This window comes from Rana temporaria, chromosome 1 (assembly GCF_905171775.1).
Source record: "Rana temporaria chromosome 1, aRanTem1.1, whole genome shotgun sequence".
Lineage (NCBI taxonomy): Eukaryota > Metazoa > Chordata > Amphibia > Anura > Ranidae > Rana > Rana temporaria.
Window position 1 is genome coordinate 21944863 of NC_053489.1, and position 24073 is coordinate 21968935.

Consider the following 24073-nt stretch of genomic DNA (forward strand, 5'->3'; position numbering starts at 1 on the left):
CCCGCTTCAGATGCCTGGACAAGACTGGGGGTACATTGTTGGATTCCCCAGACTTTGTGTGCCAGATCATCGGTGCATGTTGTATTCTGCACAACTTTGCCATGAGAAGGTGACTGGAGATTGACATACGTGCTGACCTGACCCCCGACCCAGGCAATCCCCCCTAACCCACTCTACCCGGTCTGCTGAGGGCACAGCAGCCAGGAGACGCCTCGCAGAAGGCATTTTTTCACAGTAAACGCACATGAATAATGTCACAATGAGAATGTTTCTTTTCATAGTAAACACACATGAATAATGTCACAATGAGAATGCATGAATGCACACCACTGTGGTCCCTAGCACAGACACATCACATGCACATCGAATTGGATTAGATCCAAGTACCCCCCCCCCTTTGGTACTTGGGAGCAGTAACGCCACGCCACGGCTCCAATTATGTCACTGTGCATTCATACACCATTCAGGAACCTGGGATCACTTCTCCCTGGTCCTGGGGATCCCTTCTCCACCAAAACTGAGGGTGACACCCTTATTTTATCAGGAATGCCACCCCCCCACATTCACACATCATTCACACACATAAACCAAATCATAAGTACAGTATAATAAACAAAATCATAAAAAAAAAAAGTACCCCTGGAAATTAATTCCGGCGGCGAGTGCTCCATCTGGGCTGCCCAAGGGCACGGCCACGGGCACGGGCACGGCCAACTGGAGGATCTTCACGGGGGGGGGTGTTAGCAGGGGAGGGAGTATCTTCATGGGGGGGTGAGTGAGCAGGGGAAGAAGGAGCCTCCCCTGGTGTCTGTCCTCCTGCTGGCCTGCCCTCCAAGGCCACTGCTATCCTGTTCAGACAGCCAGTGATGGCAGCCGTATTGGCCTGGCCAGCCCGGGTATTGTCCTGGACAGCCCGTGTATTGTCCTGCACAGCCTGGGTCAGGGCAGTCACCTCCTGGGCCACGACTGTTGTGGCGGTCTTCAGGTCCCACAAACATGTGATGACCCCCAAAGAGTTTGTGGCCACATCACCGAGTGACTCCCTCATTGCACCCAGGCTGTGCTCCATCTTGTTAAGAGTTTTTTGAATCTCACCCAGAGTGCGGGTCTGCCAGGCATTGTCCTTCTGCAGACTGGCCGGCAGACGCTCAAACACCCCCCTGGTCACCTGGGTCGCCATCCTGCCTGCCCCTGAGGCTTGTGGCTCAGGAGGAGGGGAGAGAGTGACCCTTGTGGTTTGCAGCCTGTTGGGGGAGGAGTGGGAGGGGCTACCCCTAATGGTGGCCTGACTGCTGCCAGCCTCTGGGGTAGGCTCTGGGGTAGGCTCTGGGGTGGGCTCTGGGGTAGCCTCTGGGGTAGCCTCAAGGGTATCCTCAAATGTCATTAGATCAGAGACCAGAAGGATTTCCCTGCCAAGCTGCAGATCTTCTTCTTCCACCCCCTCATCCTCCTCCCCCTCATCCTCCTCCCCCTCATCCTCCTCATGAGGGGAGGTTTGGCCACTCCCCTCCCCTGGGGACTCCTCAGCAGCCTCCTGTCCTTGGGGTGGTGCAGCAGCCTGGCCTGATGGCCCATAATCCTCCTGGCCTGATGGGCTAGCAATCTCCTGGTCATCTGTGGAGGACACCAAACAATCACAGGTTTGAGGATCCACACACTTGGCACATCTTCCCTTCCCCCTCTCACACATGCTAATCACCAGATAGAAAAACAAAAAACTTACCTGGCCCCACATCAGACATCAGAGCCAAAGCCACGCAGGCCCACCACCTGCTCTGGCTGGAAACACCGGGCCACTGCCCATTCCTCCTCAGTCAGCCGGATAAGGCATGGTCCCCCTCCTCCAGTGCCCCTCCTATGGGCAGTGAGCTTTGCCACCTTATTGCGGACCACGCTCCTCAGATCATTGATCTTTTTCTGGATGCCAGTGGGGGTTCTCGTCTCCCCCCCCAGCCGCATTTATCTGATCTGTAATTTTTTGGTATATCTTCTTCCTTTGGGCCGGGGAGGTGTTCCGGCTCTCAGGGCCATGTAAATATCGGCCATATAGGATGATGGCCCGAGCAAGGATTTGCTTCTCCACATGTGTAAAATTAAGCTTCCTGCGCTTGGGTGCCATCACAGACACCACTCAGCAACAAGAAAACTCACAGGACAAACAAACAAAAATACACACACAACAAACAAACAAAAATCAAAACACACAAGCAGACAGCTACTACAAAGTCAAAAACAAACACACAAAAAACAAACACAAAATCCAAGCAGAAAAAAAAAAAAAAAAACACTTAGCAGAAACAATCAAACAAAAAATACACTTATCAGAAACAAACAACAACTACTATCTAATACTCCTCCAAAACTTCTCTATCACACACAACTCACCAACAAACACTGACAAACGTTCAGAGCAGAAGCAACTTGCTCTAGGAAGGGAACACAGGGAAATACTTTTGCAAGGGAAGTGTGTTTGACTGGGGCTATGTTACGGAACCATGAACCAGACGTACAACAAGAGATAAGTGAAAATAAGAAGGCTTTATTGAAAATCAAGCTGTAAAGCAAAAGTCCAAACGGGTGGTGAAACCAGAGGTCGGAACCAGAAGGGTAGTCAGACGAAGCCAGGATCAGGAACCAGCAGGGAAGTCGGACGAAGCCAGGATCAGGAACCAGCAGGGAAGTCAGACGAAGCCAGGATCAGGAACCAGCAGGGAAGTCAGACGAAGCCAGGATCAGAACCAGAAGCAGCAGCAGTCTTAGAAGCATGTGAACACAGGAGGACCAAGCAAGGAACTGAAGCCACAGACTCCTATATATATGAGCCAGGCATCCAGCTCCTCCCAGTGGGAAGGAGGAGCCGCAGGGTGGGAGGCTACAAGAAACCCAGAAACCAAGATGGCCGCCAGCACATGTCAAACGAAGGAGGACAGCAAGGAGGTAAGACCATGACAGTACCTCCCCCTCAAGGGCCCCTCCTCCGTGGAGCAAAAAACGGTTTCTGAGGGAAGCGTACGTGGAAGGCTCGGAGCAAGGCAGGAGCATGGACATCTGCGGAGGGAACCCAGGAACGCTCCTCTGGACCATAACCACACCAGTGGACCAAAAACTGCACCTGACCGCGAACCAGGCGTGAGTCCAGGATATTGCTCACCTCATACTCCTCATGATTGCCCACTTGGACCGGACGAGGCCGAGGAACCGAGGAAGTGAAGCGATTGCACACCAGTGGCTTCAACAGGGAGACATGAAACACGTTGGAGATCCGCATGCCAGGTGGAAGCGCAAGGACATAGGCCACCGGGTTTACCCTGCGAAGCACTCGGAAGGGACCAACAAAGCGAGGAGCCAGCTTGGGAGTGGGCACACGAAGGTTGAGGTTGCGGGTGGACAACCATACACGGTCTCCGACCTGGTAGGAAGGAGCAGGCGCTCGTCTGCGATCAGCCTGGAGTTTCTGGCGCTGCGCAGAGACCTCAAGGGACTTCTGGATCTGTACCCAAGAAGCACGTAGGACGGAAAGATGATCCTCCACAGCCGGAATATCCTGGGGAGAGAATGCCTCCGGTAACACGGCAGGTTGGAACCCATAATTGGCCATGAAGGGAGACGTCCCAGAGGAAGAGTTCACCGCCGTGTTCCTGGCAAACTCAGCCCAAGGCAGGAGGTCAACCCAGTTGTCTTGGTGATCGGAGACATAGCAACGAAGGAATTGCTCCAAGGCCTGATTGGATCGTTCTGCGGCCCCATTGGACTGAGGGTGGTAGGCCGAGGAGAAGGAGAGATGAATCCCCAACTGGGAGCAAAAGGCGCGCCAGAACCTGGACACAAACTGACTCCCCCGATCCGACACAACCTCCTTGGGCAAACCGTGCAACCGGAAGACCTCCCTGGCAAAAATCGTGGCCAACTCTTGTGCAGAGGGTAACTTCTTGAGAGGAACACAGTGGCACATTTTGGAAAACCGATCCACAATCATGAGAATGACCGTATGGCCTCGGGATGCAGGGAGGTCCACGATGAAATCCATCCCCAGGTGTGACCATGGGCGCTCCCCGGTGGCTATGGGTTGCAGAAGGCCCAACGGAAGGTGCCGAGGGGACTTACTCTGGGCACAAACGGAGCATGCCGCTACATATGCGGCGATGTCGGAACGTAGGGAAGGCCACCAGAACAGACGTGAAACAGCCCAGGACAGCTGATTCTTTCCAGGATGCCCCGCGGTCTTGGAGTTATGGTAGGTTCGCAACAACCGAGTGCGCAACTCCTCAGGCACAAAACATCTGCCGTTGGGTCTCCCAGAGGGAGCACCAGATTGAGCCGCCAAAATCTGCTCACCCAGGGGAGAGGTCAGGCTGGTGCGAATGGCGGCCAGGATCTGATTCGGAGGTATGACCGAAGTCGGAATCGATTCCTCCCTGGACAGCTCGGAGTACTGCCGTGATAAGGCATCCGCCCTGATGTTCTTGGAACCGGGTAGGTAGGAGACCACGTAATTAAAACGTGACAAGAACAGAGCCCATCTGGCCTGACGTGGAGTCAATCTCTTGGCCTCAGAAAGGTAGGTCAGATTCTTGTGGTCCGTCAGGATGAGAACCGGAACCACCGAACCCTCGAGCAAGTGCCTCCACTCTTTGAGAGCCTGCACGATGGCCAATAACTCCCTGTCACCAATCTGATAGTTGCATTCCGCGGGAGACAGTTTCCGGGAGTAAAACCCACAAGGAAGCAGAGGACCCTCTGGTGTTCTACGCTGAGACAGAAGAGCGCCTACTCCCGTCTCAGACGCGTCCACCTCGAGGACAAAGGGCAACCCAGGGTTGGGATGCGACAGAATCGGAGCCGACACAAAGGCGGACTTTAGGGCCTCAAAAGCTCGGATGGCCTCGAGCGGCCAGACCTGGGAATTACTGCCCTTCCTGGTCAGATCCTTGAGAGGCTTGGCCAGCATGGAAAAGTCCCTGATGAACTTCCGATAATAATTGGCGAAGCCCAAAAAGCGCTGCAGGGAACGAAGACCACTGGGCTGGGGCCACTGTAAGACAGCCGAAACCTTCTCAGGATCCATGGAGAACCCCTCAGCGGAAATGATGTAACCTAGGAAGGTTACCTGGGATCGGTGAAATTCGCATTTCTCAAGCTTACCGAACAGCTTGTTCTCTCGTAACCGTTGCAACACTCGTTTGACATCCAGAATGTGGGCCTCCATGGATTCAGAATATACCAAGATGTCATCCAAATAGACCACCACACACTGCTGCAACAGGTCACGGAAAACATCGTTGATGAATTCCTGAAAGACTGCGGGCGCATTGCACAACCCAAAGGGCATAACCAAGGATTCATAATGACCGGTCCTGGTGTTAAACGCGGTCTTCCACTCATCGCCCGCCTTGATCCTTACCAGGTTATATGCCGCCCTCAGGTCGAGTTTGGTAAAGACCGTGGCCCCTTTCAGGCGATCGAACAGCTCGGAAATCAAGGGTATCGGGTAAGCGTTCTTGATCGTGATGCGATTGAGACCCCTGTAATCGATGCAAGGCCTCAACTCACCGCCCTTCTTTTTCACAAAGAAAAATCCAGCCCCTGCCGGGGACGAGGATTTGCGAATGTGACCACGGGACAGCGCCTCCATCACGTACTCCTCCATGGCCGCATTCTCCGCAACCGACAGTGGATAGACCCTGCCGCGAGGAGGAACGGCACCAGGTTGTAACTCTATGGCACAATCATATGGGCGGTGCGGAGGTAGGGCAACTGCGCGTACCTTATCGAATACATCCCGGTACTCCTCGTATTCAGGAGGCAACAGAGAGTCCGAGGAAGTACACAGCAACTTGACAGGCCCATGGATGCACTTAGCCCCACACTGTGGTGACCATGAGAGGATCTCGGCCGATCTCCAGTCGAAAGTCGGATTATGCTTCTGGAGCCAGGGGTACCCCAAGACCACCGAGTAGTGTGGAGACGAAATAACTTGGAAGCAGACCGACTCTCTGTGAGCGACACCAATGGCTATCCCCACTGGAAGGGTCTCATGAGTCACGTGTGACGGCTGGAGGGGTCTGCCGTCTATCGCCTCAAGAGCCAGCGGGGAACCTCGAGCCTGTAGAGGAATGGAATTGGCGGCAGCGAACTCACTATCAATGAAAAAACCACCAGCACCAGAGTCCACCAACGCCTGGGTCGTCACCGAGCCCCCGACCCAGGAGAGGACAACAGTGATCAGTGGTTTATCGACACGGGAAACCGGGGACGAGGAGACTCCACCCAAGATCTGCCCCCGACAGGATCTCAGGTGCGAGCGTTTCCCGGACGGTTCGGACATGCCAACCGAAAATGCCCACCGAGACCACAGTACATGCATCGGCCCTCGCGTCTCCGGAGTACCCTCTCCCCCTCGGACAGGCGAGCAAACCCCAGCTGCATGGGTTCACCCCCAGACAAGTCAACACCAGGAGGCGTGGGAGGAGAGGGAGGCACGGGTGGGACAGCAAACGTAGGCGCCAAACTGTTAGGAGGCCTCCGCAGGCGCTCCTTAAAGGAAGGTCTCTCCCTGAGTCTGGTGTCAATCAAAATCAGGAAAGAAATAAGAGCCTCGAGCTCCACTGGTAGGTCCTTAGCTGCAACCTCATCCTTCAAGGCATCCGAGAGACCATGAGAGAAAGCAGCGACCAGAGCCTCATTATTCCAACCTACCTCTGCTGCCAGGGTACGAAACTCAATGGCGTATTCGGCTACTGATCGTGAACCCTGTCTGACGGACATAAGGAGCTTCGCAGCAGAGGCGGCGCGAGCCGGCACATCGAATACCTTCCGAAGAGAAGCAACAAAACCGGAAAACTCGGCAACCACCGGATTGTTGTTCTCCCATAAAGGGCTGGCCCAGGCCAAGGCCCTGTCCGAGAGCAGCGAGATCAAGAAGCCCACCTTTGATCTCTCAGTGGGAAAGGCATGTGGCAGCAACTCGAAATAAATGCCCACTTGGTTAAGGAAACCTCGGCACTGAGTTGGCTCTCCCCCAAATCGCTGTGGAAGGGGGGCAGAACCGGTCATGCCCCAAAACACCGCAGGCGCAACAACAGGTGTCGGGGTAGACTCTGGCGCAACAACCGGAGCGGCAGTAGGAGCGGGCCCAGGAGCGACAACCGACCCATCGGCAACGGGAGCGACATGAGCCGTGCGTTCAAGCAGGGTTTGCAACGCCACGGCGAACTGACCCAACAGGGACTCCAGCTGATCAAGTCTGGCAACCAGCGTGGGTAGCGAGGATGGCTCTGTACCGTCAAAATTCATGGCTTGGTCCTAATGTTACGGAACCATGAACCAGACGTACAACAAGAGATAAGTGAAAATAAGAAGGCTTTATTGAAAATCAAGCTGTAAAGCAAAAGTCCAAACGGATGGTGAAACCAGAGGTCGGAACCAGAAGGGTAGTCAGACGAAGCCAGGATCAGGAACCAGCAGGGAAGTCGGACAAAGCCAGGATCAGGAACCAGCAGGGAAGTCAGACGAAGCCAGGATCAGGAACCAGCAGGGAAGTCAGACGAAGCCAGGATCAGAACCAGAAGCAGCAACAGTCTTAGAAGCATGTGAACACAGGAGGACCAAGCAAGGAACTGAAGCCACAGACTCCTATATATATGAGCCAGGCATCCAGCTCCTCCCAGTGGGAAGGAGGAGCCGCAGGGTGGGAGGCTACAAGAAACCCAGAAACCAAGATGGCCGCCAGCACATGTCAAACAAAGGAGGACAGCAAGGAGGTAAGACCATGACAGGCTATTTACACACAGGGCGATCCTCAAACCAAGTATGCTTGGCCTTTAACCTATCTCACTGATTGCGCCGAGCAAAGTTCTGCACATGCCCAGTGAGCAGCAGATTCGTGCACGCATGCGCAGTACGGCCGGCCCTTCATTTGCATGGGGTCACGGCTCATTACAATGAAGCATGCCCACTTCCTTCCCACTTGCAATAACCCCGCCTTATGCCTCGGAATTTAAGTTACGTAAGCGCTATTTTGTGCGCAAATGCGCTGTGGATACGGCACTTACGACACCAACTTAGGGCGCCGTAACTTAAATGACATAAGTTTTGAAAAACTTAATTTCCGCCGCTGGCTGTGGATTTGGCCCACAGTGTTTACTACGGTGAGTTAGTTACTGTAATCAAATCGCATCAAAAAGAAATAATTAAAAAAAGTCTTACTTTGCCGTCTCTCCACTGCAACTGTCCCCTCAAATCTTCGGGTTTCTTTGCTGTTTCTAGAGTTTTACTGGTTGCAAAAACGTATGCCTTGTAAAAGAACTGCCCGGGTCTCGGATCGTCGTAGATAATGTTTGTTAACAGCATCTTGGAAGGCAATTCCCCTCTATCATTAAGGAAGATCTCCTCACCACTGGGGCTGGTGTACAGAACTCTCCGGATGTATCTGTTTAGCTTTCAAAAAGTAAAAAAAAAAAAAAATAGTTTTAAAATAATTCAGAATTCACTAGTTTGCAATTAAAGTTTCCCATTCCTAGTTTTCCAGGTCTCATCAACATTTGCTGTACTTATAATTCAGACCTCATGCGCACTGGGTGTTTTTGCAGCTGCTGTTTTTGGCATTTTTTTTAACTGCCTCTAAACTCCCCTGCATATTATCCTGTGTGTTCATGCACACATATAGCTAGATTCACAAAGAGTTATGCCGGCATATCAGTAGACACACCGACCTAACTCGGAATCTGCGCCGTCCTAAATTTAAGTGTATTCTCAAACAGATACACTTAAACCTATCTAAGATACGACGGCTTGCGCCGTTGTATCTTAGGGGTAGATCCACATAGAATTAGATTGGTGCAGCGTATGTGAGATACGCTACGCCGCTGTAACTTACATTTGGCCGGTTCGAATCCCCAAAGAATTTGCGCCGCAAGTTACGGCGGCGTAGTGTATCTCAAGTGGCGTAAGGCGCGGAATTCAAATCGGCGATTAGGGGGGCGTGTTTCATTTAAATGAAGCGCGTCCCCGCGCCGAATGAACTGCGCATGCGCTGTCCCTAAATTTCCCGCCGTGCATTGCGCTAAATGATGTCACAAGGACGTCATTTTTTTTAACATAGACGTGACTTACATACATTCCGATTCACGGACGACTTACGCCCAAAAAAAAAAAAAATTAAATTAAACGCGGAAACGACGGCCATACTTAACCCCTTCCCGACCGCCGCATGTACATATACGTCGGCAGAATGGCATGTACAGGCACATTGGCGTACCTGTACGTCCCTGCCTAGACGTGGGTGGGGGGTCCGATCGGGACCCCCCCCGCGACTTGCGGCGGTCGGGTCCCCTCGGGGAGCGATCCGGGACGACGGCGCGGCTATTTGTTTATAGCCGCTCCGTCGCGATCGCTCCCCGGAGCTGAAGAACGGGGAGAGCCGTATGTAAACACGGCTTCCCCGTGCTTCACTGTGGCGGCTGCATCGATCGAGTGATCCCTTTTATAGGGAGACTCGATCAATGACGTCATTCCTACAGCCACACCCCCCTACAGTTGTAAACACACACTAAGGGAACACTAACTCCTACAGCGCCCCCTGTGGTTAACTCCCAAACTGCAACTGTCATTTTCACAATAAACAATGCAATTTAAATGCATTTTTTGCTGTGAAAATGACAATGGTCCCAAAAATGTGTCAAAATTGTCCGAAGTGTCCGCTATAATGTCGCAGTCACGAAAAAATCGCTGATCGCCGCCATTAGTAGTAAAAAAAAATTTTTTTATAAAAATGCAATAAAACTATCCCCTATTTTGTAAACGCTATAAATTTTGCGCAAACCAATCGATAAACGCTTATTGCGATTTTTTTTACCAAAAATAGGTAGAAGAATACGTATCGGCCTAAACTGAGGAAAATAACAAATTTTATATATATTTTTGGGGGATATTTATTATAGCAAAAAGTAAAAAATATTGCATTTTTTTCAAAATTGTCGCTCTATTTTTTTTTATAGCGCAAAAAATAAAAACCGCAGAGGTGATCAAATAACCACAAAAGAAAGCTCTATTTGTGGGGAAAAAAGGACGCCAATTTTGTTTGGGAGCCACGTCGCACGACCGCGCAATTGTCTGTTAAAGCGACACAGTCCCGAACTGTAAAAACACCTTGGGTCTTTAGGCAGCATTATGGTCCGGGGCTTAAGTGGTTAACATAGCAAGTCTAACTATACGCGACGAAATGCCAGCTTTAACTATACGCCGGAAAAAGCCGACTAGAGACGCTGTAAAAAAATGCGCCGGCCGCTCGTACGTTCGTGGATCGTCGGAAATAGCTAATTTGCATACTCAATGCGGAAAACGACGTGAATGCCACCCAGCGGACGCCGAAGAATTGCATCTTAGATCCGAAGGCGTACGAAGACGTACTCCTGTCGGATCTAACCCAGAAGCCGTCGTATCTTGGTTTGAGGATTCAAAACAACGATACGACGCGGGAAATTTGAAAGTATGCCGGCGTATTAGTAGATACGCCGGCGTACTCGCTCTGTGGATCTGCCCCTTAGGGTGCAATATTTAGGCTGGCCGCTCGGTGGCGCTTCCATTGAGTTCGGGTAGAATATATAAATCACTAGATACGCCTATTCACGAACGTACGTGCGCCCGTCGCAGTAAAGATACGCCGTTTCCGTAAGAGGTACGCCGGCGTAAAGATAAAGCTGCCTCCTAGTTGGCCTAGCGAATGTTAACTATGGCCGTCGTTCCCGCATCGAAATTTGAAAATTTGATGTCGTTTGCGTAAGTAGTCCGTGAATGGGGCTGGACGTAATTTACGTTCACGTCGAAACCAATACGTCCTTGCGGTGTACTTTGGAGCAATGCACACTGGGATATGTACACGGTCGGCGCATGCACCGTTTGTAAAAAACGTCAATCACGTCGGGTCACCGCCCATTTACATAAAACACGCCCCCCTCATCCTCATTTGAATTCGGCGCACTTACGCCGGCCTATTTACGCTACGCCGCCGTAACTTAGCAGGCAAGTACTTTGTGAATACAGTACTTGCCTAGCTAACTTACGGCGGCGTAGTGTAAATACGATACGCTACGCCGCCGCTGTGTGGAAAAAAGGATGTCAACTTTGTTTGGGAGCCACGTCGCACGACCGCGCAATTGTCATTCAAAATGTGACAGTGCTGAAAGCTGAAATTTTGCCTGGGCAGGAGGGGGGGGGGGGTACAGTATGTGTGCCCAGTAAGCAAGTGGTTAAAGTGTATTTTTCCTGAAAATGTTATTAAAGCGGGGGTTCACCCTTAGAGGGCACTTTTTCCCCTTAGATTCCTGCTCGTTTTTACTAGGGGAATCGGCTATTTATTTTAAAATATGTGCAGTACTTACCCGTTTACGAGATGCATCCTCTCCGTCGCTTCCGGGTATGGGCTTCGGGAATGGGCGTTCCTTCTTGATTGACAGTCTTCCGAGAGGCTTCCGACGGTCGCATCCATCGCGTCACGATTTTCCGAAAGAAGCCGAACGTCGGTGCGCAGGCGCAGTATAGAGCCGCACCGACGTTCGGCTTCTTTCGGCTACGAGTGACGCGACGGATGCGACCGTCGGAAGCCTCTCGGAAGGCTGTCACTCAAGAAGGAACGCCCGCTCCCGAAGACCCATACCCGGAAGCGACGGAAGAAGATGCAGCTCGAAAACGGGTAAGTACTGCTCATATTTTAATACAAATAGCCGATTCCCCTAGACCGAACGAGCAGGAAGCTAAGGGAATGCCTTTGCATAAAAAATAAATAAAATAATATATATATATATATATATATATATATATATATATATATTCTAAAAAAAATATGAGGAGATTGTCTTACTTGTCCTAATCCATACTTTGTGTTTCCACTTAGTTGAATATTGTTCAAAGCATGAGCCAGAACATATACTGCCGTGTAGATGAAATAATATTTGGGGTTATTCTTGTTATTATAGTAGTTATCCATCCTTTCTGCCCCAGTGCAGCTGACATTGGGGAGGAGACCTAATGACCGGAATATCTTATTTTTGTTTTTGTTAGAAGAAAGACAATGAAACCTCCTGAGCCAAATGTCTTCCAACAATGGATCAGCTGGACGTTTGGATGGATGTACATTTTGCATGTAAACGTCTAATCCAGGAACGTAGCGGAGAAGATGGAGAGGTATTATGCTTCCGTTAAATGTTTTCCTCAGGCTGATCTCATCATATGAAAGGACGTTCCATGACTCGTTGAGGATGAAGGTGATATTTTGTCTAAGGGCGTTCAATTCCTCAAAAAATGTGATATATGTGAAAATAAAGTGGCCACATACTACAATGACTTGGGTAGTTGACTTCTTGATGGCCACCATTCTCTGCCTGTTAATGTTCACATCGAGGGACAGGTAAGTGACAAATTCTATGCAGATCCCATGGCTTATCATCTCCTTTCTCAGCTCCCGCAGTTCTGTTTCTCCAGTGCCATCGCTTGATGTGATGATTCCAACCCAATTCCATCCCATAATATTCAGGATCTTTACAACCATCTCATACCAAACCAAGCTATTCTGAACAGTGCGGTAAAAGTTGGGGAATCTGTCTCTATCACTCAGGAGAGGATCAGTAACTCGATGATTGATCTGAGGAAACACAATGTAAGAGGCTTATGCCGCGTACACACGTTCAGCATGAAAAAAACAAATTTTTTCCAACTTCATCATTAAAACTACATTGCCCACACACCATTGTTTTAAAATAAATGCTCTAGCAAAGCGCGGTGACGTACAAAACGTACGACGGCACTATAAAGGGGAAGTTCCATTCGCCTTTGGGCTGCTTTAGCTGATTCCGTGTTAGTAAAAGACGATTCGCGCTTTTCTGTCTGTTACAGCGTGATGAATGTGCTTACTCCATTATGAACGCTAGTTTTACTAGAACGCTCCCGTCTCATAACTTGCATCTGAGCATGCATGGGTTTTTAACGTCGTTTTAGCCCACACACGATCATTTTTTACAACCTGAAAAACAACATTGTTTAACCACTTGCCGACCAGCCGTCGTCGTTTTACGTCGCTTTAACTGACAATTGCGCGGTCGTGCGACGTGGCTCCCAAACAAAATTGGCATCCTTTTTTTCCCACAAATAGAGTTTTCTTTTGGTGGTATTTGATCACCTCTGCGGTTTTTATTTTTTGCACTTTAACCACTTAAGGACCCTCCACTGTATATGTACGTCCTCTTTTTAAACATGGATATCTCAGTAACGGCAGCAGCTGCTGCCACAACTGAGATATCCATGTTTTCAGCGGGCGGCCGTGTAAACGATAACGGCGGTCTCCGCGGCGGATTCGCCGCGAGATCGCCGTTATCGGTATGAAAACGGTGTTCAAATCACACAAGTGAGGTATTGCCGCGATCGTTAGAGCGAGAGCAATAATTATAGCCCTAGACCTACTCTGTAGCTCAAAAAATGCAACTCTTAGAATTTTTTAAACGTCGCCTATCTAGATTTTTAAGGGTAAAAGTTTGACGCCATGCCACGAGCGGGCGCAATTTTAAAGCGTGACATGTTGGGTATCATTTTACTCGGCGTAACATTATCTTTCACAATATATAAAAAAATTGGGCCAAATTTATTGTTGTCTTATTTTTTTATTCAAAAAAGTGAATTTTTTCCAAAAAAAGTGCGCTTGTAAGACTGCTGCGCAAATACGGTGTGACAAAAAGTATTGCGATGACCGCCATTTTATTCTCTAGGGTGTTAGAAAAAAAATATATAATGTTTGGGGGTTTTAAGTAATTTTCTAGCAGAAAAAAATGTGTTAGTCTTGCAAACACCAAATCTGAAAAACACCTGAGGTCTTTAAGTGGTTAAACAAAAATAGAGCGACAATTTTGAAAAAAATGAATATTTTTTACTTTTTGCTATAATAAATATCCCCCAAAAATATATAAAAAAAAAACATTTTCCTCAGTTTAGGCCGATACGTATTCTTCTACATATTTTTTGTAAAAAAACATCGCAATAAGCGTTTATTGATTGGTTTGCGCAAAAGTTATAGCGTTTACAAAATGGGGGGTATTTTTATGGCATTTTTATTAATATATTTTTTTTACTAGTAATGGCGGCGATCAGCGATTTTTTTTTTTTTGGTACTGCGACATTATGGCGGACACTTTGGACACTTTTGACACATTTTTGGGACCATTGGCATTTTTATAGCGATCAGTGCTATAAAAATGCATTGGATTACTATAAAAATGCCACTGGCAGGGAAGGGGTTAACACTAGGGGGCGGGGAAGGGGTTAAGTATGTCCCTGGGTGTGTTCTTACTGTGGGGGGGGGTGGCCTCACTAGGGGAAATTACATCCTCTGTTCATACATTGTATGAACCGAAGATCAGCATTTCCCCTGCTGACAGGACCGGGAGCTGTGTGTTTACACACACAGCTCCCGGTCCTCGTTCTGTAACGAGCAATCGCGGGTGCCCGGCGGCGATCGAGCCCGCACGTGCCCCTAGTGGCCGCTCAAAGAGCCGCCGTATAGCTACGGGCTCTCGCCCAGGAGAGCTGACCTGCCGCCGTAGAATGGCGGCGGCTGGTCGGCAAGTAGTTAAATGTATTCTCAAATTGAGATGCAATTAAATGTAGCTAAGATACGACCTCCTACGCCGTCGTATCTTAGCTGCCTATTTAATCCGGGCGCTAGGGGCGTGTACGATGATTTACGCCTAGAATGCGTAAATCAGCGAGATACGCCTATTCACGAATGTAAGCTTGCCCGTCGCAGTAAAGATACGCCGTTTACGTAAGGCGTTTTCAGGCGTAAAGATATTCCACCAAAAAGATGGCGCAGCCAATGTTAAGTATGGACGTCGGTCCCGCGTCGATTTTTTAAATTTTTATGTCGTTTGCGTAAGTCGTCCGTGAATGGGGCTGGGCGTAATTTACATTCACGTCGAAACCAATGAGTCTTTGCGGCGTAATTTGGAGCATGCGCACAGGGATACGTCCACGGACGGCGCATGCGCCGTTTGTTAAAAACGTCATTTACGTCGGGTCATGCTTTATTTACAAAAAACACGCCCACCTCTTCACAATTTGAATTAGGCGCACTTACGCCGGCACATTTACGCTACGCCGCCGTAACTTAGGACGCAAGTGCTTTGTGAATACAGCACTGGCCTCTCTAACTTACGGCGGCGTAGCATATATGAGATACGCTACGCCTCCCTAACGTTAGGCAGGTCTACTTGAAGATGCCGTGTACACACAACCGTTTTTCGGGTTAAAAAAATTACGTTTTTAAGGGTCTAGAAAAAACGATGTTTTTTTTCAACCAGATCATTAAAACGGCCTTGCCTACACACGATCGTGAAAAAATAATAACTATTAACCACTTAACCCCCGGACCATATTGCTGGTCAAAGACCAGAGCACTTTTTGCGATTCGGCACTGCGTCGCTTTAACTGACAATTGCGCGGTCGTGCAAACAAAATTGGCGTCCTTTTTTTCCCACAAATAGAGCTTTCTTTTGGTGGTATTTGATCACCTCTGCGGTTTTTATTTTTTTGCGCTATAAACAAAAATAGAGCGACAATTTTGAAAAAAAAAAGAATTTCTCTTGTCGTCCATGGACGGACACAGCCTCTTCATTCATGACAAAGTGGGTTATGTTCCCTGTTTACAGGAGAGGACTAGGCAGAACATGTTAGATACATATACATGTCATTTTAAAAACAGAGCTGAACAGCCCCGCCCAGGGGGCGGTCCCTCCGGACATAACCCTCCTCCCAGCAGCATGCAGCCTCAGTTTCGTTCTGCCTAGCAAAGGAGAAGGACGTATGGCTCCCTTTGGGCCCAACGCCCGAAGAAGGATTTTGTTTTATTTTTCTATTTATTTTTATTTTTCTACAACCGTCGGCTGAGAGACAGGCTGGATATTATAGATCCTTGTAGTCTTCTCAGTTCGGCCAGCGAGCGTGGGCACACCCTTGCAAAGAGGCTGGGTCTGCCACGACATGCCCCATGACTCCTGGGGTGGCCAGTGAGCTTTGCTCCGAGGTCCGCATATGACTGAGCTGTAGTGTTGTCTCACTCACAGTGGACCGGGCTGACGGCTACCTCCATTGCGGTTGTATGCCTGTCTGGAATGCACCAGTGAGTCGTCGCAAGGACGGGTAAGTACAGTCCCTTCCTCTGAGGTGGGGTGGTACGGCTGGGCATTCCTGGGGTTTGGGTATCCTCCCTTCCCTGCTCCCCCTTTTTTCCCTCTGCTGTGCATGCTGTCGGGATGGGGTGGGGGTGGGGACACCTGGTGGAGTGTACTGTGCGCCTGGCCTATGTGTCTTTTTTCTTTTTTTTTACTTTGGAGTGTCACTTTTTTTAAGGTTTGGGGGCTGAGCAGCCTTTCCTGGCTTTCTCCCCTTTTTAAATGCTGTGTTTGCCGCGTTCTGGCGGCGCTGGAGCCATTTTTTAGTGGGTTTTCAATTAACATTGAAAATCCCATTGGCGGCCATTTTACTGTAGCCGCACCAGGCTCCACGTGGACGCTCGGCGGCCATCTTGCTTGAGTCTATCGGCCTCTAGCGGTGGTTTTCACGGCGCGCAACGCCGTTCTCCTCACAGCATTCCACTACCTCACGACTTCTCCACACATCACACACGCTGTGTGCAGGACACGGGCAGCGGCGCGGAGCAGTTCTTCTCCGGTGGTGAGTCCCCTGTACACCTCCCCCCCCCGGTCAGCGCAGCAGGAGTGGTGGGTGGCTTTTGTGTTCATTCTGAACTGGGCCCTGGGAGCTTTTTTCCTCAGGTTTAAAGGAGTCAGTATCTAGTCCTACTTCCCCCCCAGCATGGCAGAGGCAGCTGGTACCTCTGCTTCTGCACTCACTATAGACTCCTTGTCGGCAGTCCTGGAGACATTTGTGGCCAGGGTGGAAGCGGCATGTGGCAGTAAAGGGGGTAAAAAGCGCCCCCTCCCTCCGCTATCCCCAGGGGAATGTTCAGACTCAGACCAGGACCTGGCTGCGCAGGTGCCTGGTTCTGTTGTATCTGAAGACGTGGACCAGGACCTTCCTGAGGAAGACACTGTAACTGGGTCTGGGCATGATAAGGCACTTGTCAGGGAGCTTATCAATGCTGTAAGGGACTCCCTTAAGCTAGATAGTACAGCTGAGGTATCCGCTGAGGGCTCGGTCTCTTTTGGTTCTCACAAATTAGACCGCTCTGTTAAGGTTTTTCCTTATGTGCCCTTCTTTGATAAATTCATTGATGCGGAATGGGAAAAGCCGCAGAAGGCTTTTGTAGTCCCTCACCGCCTGGCGGTTCGATACCCCTTTGAGGAGAACGTCTTAAAGAAGTGGGCTTCTCCTCCGGTGGTGGACCCTCCGGTCGCCCGGTTAAACAAAGTGACCACTCTCCCTGTAGAGGGAGTTCCTGCTTTTAAGGATCAGACTGATAGAAGATCTGAAGCACTGACCCGCTCCATGTTTACCATGCTGCGGTCTGCCTTGCGGCCTATTGTGGCCACTGCCCTGGTGTCTCAGACACTTACTGAGTGGGCAAAGATTTTGCGCCAGGCTGCGGAGGAGCACCAGCTCCCATCCGAGGTAATTAGACTGGCTGACCAACTGGTCCAGGGCCTTGTCTATGTTTGTGACGCTTCACTAGATGCAGCACCCTTGGTATCCAGGGCCTCTGTCTCGGCGGTGGTTTTACGCCGCCTCCTTTGGCTAAAATGCTGGTCTGCGGACCAGGCCTCTAAGAAGGCCCTGGCGGATTTGCCCTTCAAGGGTGAGAGGCTTTTTGGGTCTTCTCTGGACGACATTATCAAGGATGTCACAGGAGGGAAAAGCACTTTCCTCCCTCAGTCCTCCAAGGGGAAGGGACCCCGCCGCAAGCCGGGTCCTTCTTTTCCCGCACAGAAGCGCTTTTTTCGTCAGTCAGGGCCCGCGGGTAAACCCTCCCAGCCCGACAGGGGCCCAGCTGGGGGACAGAAACGTCCCTGGGTGCGTAAGCCAAACACGCCGGCACCCAAGCCCGCAACTGCATGAAGGCCTGCCCCCGCCCGACTCATGGGTGGGGGGACGGCTTCGCAGGTTCACAGCTCGGTGGACCTCTCTGCTCTCCGACCGATGGGTCTGCGAGGTGGTCTCTTCGGGGTACAAAATAGAGTTTCTTTCCTATCCCCCAAACAGATTCTTTCCCTCAAGTCTCCCTCTCCTACCAGCTCGTCGGGCTGCCCTGTTAGGGGCAGTAAGGGACCTGCTAGGTTGCGGAGTAATTTTACCTGTTCCGCAGGACGAGAGGTTTCAGGGTTTTTACTCAAATCTGTTTGTGGTCCCGAAGAAGGACGGGTTCCGCCCGATCCTGGACCTCAAGGCTTTGAACGTCTTTGTGAAGGTCAGAAAGTTCCGCATGGAATCGATTCGCTCGGTGGTAGCTGCGCTCCACTCGGGGGACTTTCTGGCGTCCTTGGACATCAAGGACGCATACTTGCATGTCCCAATCTGCGCAAGTCACCAAAGGTTTCTGCGTTTTGCTATCGGGGAGGATCACTATCAGTTTGTGGCCCTCCCTTTTGGCCTGGCGTCAGCGCCAAGAGTTTTCACCAAGGTGCTCGCGCCGATCCTAGCCTTGCTGAGACAGCGAGGCATTGCCATCGTGGGCTACTTAGACGACCTCCTTCTGAGAGCAGCTTCTACCTCGGAATTAAGGGAGGACGTGTCTATAACCAGCCAGACCCTCCAAGAGTTCGGGTGGGTCTTGAACATTCAGAAATCGGTCCTGGTTCCGACTCAGCGCTTGGAATACCTGGGACTGATTCTGGACTCCTCGATGGCGAGGGTTTTTCTACCCCTGGAAAAATTGCAGACGCTCCAGTCTGCTGTGAGAGTTTTGACATCCCGAAAGTGGTCGTCTCTTCGGTTTTGTATGCGGGTTCTGGGCCTCATGGTAGCCTCGTTCGAGGCGGTACCGTACGCCCAGTTCCATACCCGAGTACTACAGAGGGAGATCCTGTCCAAGTGGAACAGATCCCCATTGTCTCTGGATCGTCAGATTCAGGTCAGCAATCTGGTCAGGACTTCTCTGAATTGGTGGTTGAGGTCCCCGGCTCTTCGAGCAGGGAAGTCTTTTCTCCCCCTCCAGTGGACCGTGGTTACGACGGATGCCAGCCTCTCGGGCTGGGGGGGCGTCTGGGGGGTCCAGTCGGCCCAGGGTCGTTGGACCCTAGCAGAGTCCCGTCTACCGATCAATGTCTTGGAACTTCGGGCAATCAGGCTATGCCTCTCCTCGTGGTCAAGGAGGTTACAGGGCCGCCCGATCAGGATTCAGTCGGACAACGCTACGGCGGTGGCTTATATCAACCATCAGGGGGGAACCCGAAGCTCGACTGCAGCGTCCGAGGTCGCTCACATCCTAAGGTGGGCAGAAAGAAGCGTGCCGGCTCTGTCGGCGGTCTACATCCCAGGCGTGGAGAACTGGCAGGCAGACTACCTGAGTCGCCAGATGTTGGACCAGGGAGAATGGTCGTTGCATCAGGAGGTGTTTCAACTCATTTGCAGGAGATGGGGATATCCGGATGTGGATCTCCTGGCCTCTCGTCTCAACCGCAAGGTGTCGAGGTTCGTGGCCAGGTCCAGGGATCCCTGGGCAGATGCGTCAGACGCGTTGGTAGCTCCATGGGGTCAGTATCGATTGATCTATGCATTTCCCCCACTGAAGTTGCTGCCTCGACTGCTCCGCAGAGTGGAGGCCGAGGGGATCCCGATGATCCTAATCGCCCCGGATTGGCCCCGGCGTCCGTGGTACGCCGATCTCGTGCGCCTAGTGGCGGATACGCCCTGGCGGCTGCCAGTGCGGGAGGACCTACTGTCCCAAGGTCCTATACTCCATCCTGCTTTACAGTCGCTGGCTTTAACGGCATGGCTATTGAAAGCCAGGTTTTAAGGGACCGAGGTCTTTCCGACTCGGTCATTCCAACTATGCTGCGGGCTAGGAAGTCTTCCTCTAGGAAGATTTACCATCGCACTTGGAAGGCCTACATCTCTATGTGCGAGGAGATGGGTTGGCGTCCACGGACGTATTTGGTATCCAGAATCCTGCTGTTTTTACAGCGTGGCGTGGATCAAAAGCTCGCCTTAAGCACCATTAAGGGTCAGATTTCAGCCCTGGCTGTGTTCTTTCAGCGGCCTTTGGCGGCCCATTCGCTGGTGGGTACTTTTGTGCAGGGGGTTCGTCATATTCTTCCCCCTTTGAGACCACCTCTTCCCCCATGGGTTTTGAATCTGGTGCTCTCGGTTCTTCAGAAATCTCCCTTCGAGGACATCAGAGAGATCCCTCTCTTGACGCTTTCTCAGAAGGTGGCCTTCTTGGTGGCGATTACATCTGTCAGAAGGGTTTCTGAGCTGGCGGCCTTGTCCTGCAAGTCACCATACTTAGTTCTCCATAGGGACAAGGCGGTGTTACGTCCGCGACCTTCCTTTCTTCCGAAGGTGATTTCATCTTTTCACCTTAACGAGGACATTGTACTTCCGTCCTTGTGCCCTAAGCCGGTGCATCCTAGGGAGGTTGCACTTCATTCCTTGGATGTGGTACGCGCCCTGCGGGTGTACCTGTCAGCTACGGCTCCGTTTCGGAGGTCGGACTCACTTTTTGTGTCGGTATCTGGTCCACAAAGGGGCCTGGCGGTCTCGTCAGCCACCATTTCTCGGTGGATCAGACAGATTGTCATACAGGCTTATGCTCTTAGGGGGCGGGCGCCCCCGTTTCCGGTCACGGCACATTCCACCAGGGCAATTGGTGCTTCCTGGGCTTTCCGACATCAGGCGTCTGTCTCACAGGTGTGTAAGGCGGCGACTTGGTCGTCCGTTCACACCTTCTCAAAATTTTACAAGGTTGATGTGAGTGCGTCTTCAGATGCTTCCTTCGGCCGCAAGATTTTACAGGCGGCCGTTTAAAGTTGCATCTCCTCCGTTGAGGAGCTCTGCCTGTTTGGGGTGAAGTTGTGTGTGTTTTTATTGACTGATACTGTTCCCACCCCTCATTTTTTTGACACTGCTTGGGGACGTCCCACTTTGTCATGAATGAAGAGGCTGTGTCCGTCCATGGACGACAAGAGAAAATAGGATTTTTTGTACTCACCGTAAAATCCTTTTCTTTGTCGTCCATGGACGGACACAGCACCCACCCCTCCTTTTTTTGGGTTTGTACTGCTTGTTACGAACTGAGGCTGCATGCTGCTGGGAGGAGGGTTATGTCCGGAGGGACCGCCCCCTGGGCGGGGCTGTTCAGCTCTGTTTTTAAAATGACATGTATATGTATCTAACATGTTCTGCCTAGTCCTCTCCTGTAAACAGGGAACATAACCCACTTTGTCATGAATGAAGAGGCTGTGTCCGTCCATGGACGACAAAGAAAAGGATTTTACGGTGAGTACAAAAAATCCTATTATTTTTTACTTTTTGCTATAATAAATATCCCCCCAAAAATATATAATTTTTTAAATTTTTTCCTCAGTTTAGGGCCATACGTATTCTTCTACATATTTTTCACAAAAAAAAAAAAAATCGCAATAAGCGTTTATTGATTGCTTTGCGCAAAAATGATAGCGTCTACAAAATAGGGGATAGTTTTATGGCATTTTTATTAATATTTTTTTTTTTACTAGTAATTACGGCGATCAGCGATTTTTATCGCTACCGCGACCTTATGGCGGACACTTCGGACAATTTTGACACATTTTTGGGACCATTGGCATTTTTATAGCGATCAGTGCTATAAAAATGCATTGATTACTGTAAAAATGTCACTGGCAGGGAAGGGGTTAACACTAGGGGGCGAAGAAGGGCCCGGATTCATAAAGACTTACGCCGACGTATCTTTATATACGCTGCGTAAGTCCACGGATGGGCCGCCGTATCAATGCGCTGTATTCACAGTACAAGACACGCCTGAATTTTGGCTTCCTACGACCGACGTAAGTCTCCTACGCCGTCTTATCTTGGGCGCATATTTACGCTGGCCGCTAGGGGCGCTTCCATTGATTTACGCGTTGAATATGCAAATAACCTAGATACGCCGATTCACGAACATACTTGCGCCCATCGCAGTAAGCTATGCCGTTTACGTAAGGCGTACATCCAGCGTAAAGATAAACCACCAAATAGCTGGTCTAAGTCGTGTAGGGTATGGACGTCGGAACTGCCGTTGGATTTTACGTTGTTTGCGTAAGTCGTACGTGAACGGGGCTGGGCGTAGGTTACGTTCACGTCTTATGAATTGAGCCGGCGTATCTTAGGGAGTAAATTTGACGTGACTCTGAGCATGCGCGCGCATGCGCGCGCATGCGCTGTTCGTTCGACCATTCATTTACATGGGGTCACGGTTCATTTTAATAATACACGCCCACTACCTTCCTAATTTGAATTAGGCGGGCTTACGCCGGCCCATTTTCCCTACACCGCCGTAACTTAGGGAGCAATAGGTAGATTCAGTAAGAGTTAGGCCGGCTTATCAGTAGATAAGCCAACCTAACTCAGAATCTACGCCGACTTATGTTTAAGTGTATGCTCAAACAGAGATACGCTTAAACATATCTAAGATACGACGGCTTGCGCCGTCCTATCTTAGGTTGCAATATTTTAAATGGCCGCTAGGTGGCGCTTCCATTGCGGACGGCGTAGAATATGTAAATGAGGAGATACGCCGATTCAGGAACGTACGCCCAGCCGACGCAGTACTTTTACGCCGTTTACGTAAGAGATAGGCCGCGTAAAGTTAGAGCTAGGCCCTATTGGAATAGTAATGTCAAGTATGGCTGCCGTTCCCGCGTCGAAATTCGAATTTTTTATGTCGTTTGCGTAAGTCGTCCGTGAATCGGGATTTACGTCGTTTACGTCAATGTCAAAATCAATAGGCCCGTGCGGCGTACTTAGCCGCAATGCACACTGGGAAATGTAGGCGCCCGGCGCATGCGCAGTGAAAAGAAACGTAAACAATGTGAGGTCAAGCGCCATTAACATAAAACACGCCCCCTTCAAACACATTTGAATTAGGCACCCTTACGCCCGCCGATTTAGGCTACGCCAACGTAACTTAGCAGGTAAGTACATTGTGAATCATGTACTTGCCTCGCTAATTTACAGCGGCGTTATTTGCGCTACGCCGGCTCAAATATACGCCGCTCTACCTGAATCCGGCTATATGTGTCCATAGTGTTCTAGGTAAATGATACTCATGACATTTTTTTAAGAAAAAAACAATCTACCTGTGGGTATTGGTAAATGTTTAAGAGTTCCGCCATGGCAAGGGTTGAAGGGAAATTGGTATCACCTACGAAACCGATGACTTTACGGATTTCCATACAAGAGTAGTTTGGAGCTCTCCCCTTATAACCAGTGAGTATCTTCATAATGGAATCTATCGCCTTCATATTATACCCACATGTGTTGAATAAGTGATAGCCCAGAGTAATGTTAGGAAGCAGATGAGGATCCTTGTTAATTTCATCAATTGCAAAGAAAAACGCCATCAGGAACTGATATTCTGCTATATCCAAGCTGTGAAAGATTGAAAAAGCATGAGATTAAATCTTACATATGACGGACTGTATATACTGTATTTATTGGCGCATAGCACTCACTTTTTTACCCTGAAAATAAAGGAGGGCAAACTGTACCTGCGTGTTATACGCAGGGGGCCGTGGAAAGTTTTTTTCCTGAAACTTCCCTCCTAAAGTTAGGGTGCGTGTTATACGCCGGTAAATATGGTAAATTAAGCTTAATTTTATGTTGTAACTTCAGTCAAATTAGGACTTGGTTCCAAAAATTAATGATTAGCATATATACTCGAGTATAAGCCGACCTGAATATAAGCCGGGGCACCAAATTCTACGCCAAAAAAATTGGAAAACGTATTGACTCGAGTATAAGCCTAGGGTGAGAAATGCAGCAGCTACTGGTACGGTAAATTTCTTTAGTGTTCTGAGCAACCAGCATCCAGTATTAGACCGGGTCAGACTTATCCCCTCTATTCCTCTGCAATATAATGCCGCGTACACACCATCACTTT

The 24073-nt window shown here is 50.0% G+C and overlaps 1 protein-coding gene across 1 annotated transcript in view; it reads right to left on the bottom strand.

Moving 5' to 3' along the window:
• The window catches only part of LOC120928287 (vomeronasal type-2 receptor 26-like), a 39537-nt gene extending 15981 nt beyond the window's left edge, over nucleotides 1–23556 (bottom strand). The window contains exons 1-3 of the mRNA XM_040339394.1: nucleotides 23271–23556; nucleotides 11858–12637; nucleotides 8206–8436 (exon numbers count right to left, since the gene is read on the bottom strand). Of these exons, the coding sequence (XP_040195328.1) occupies nucleotides 8206–8436; nucleotides 11858–12637; nucleotides 23271–23534 (1275 nt within the window). The 5' untranslated portion in view covers nucleotides 23535–23556. The remainder of the gene's footprint in view (nucleotides 1–8205; nucleotides 8437–11857; nucleotides 12638–23270) is intronic.
• Nucleotides 23557–24073: the final 517 nt, after the last annotated feature.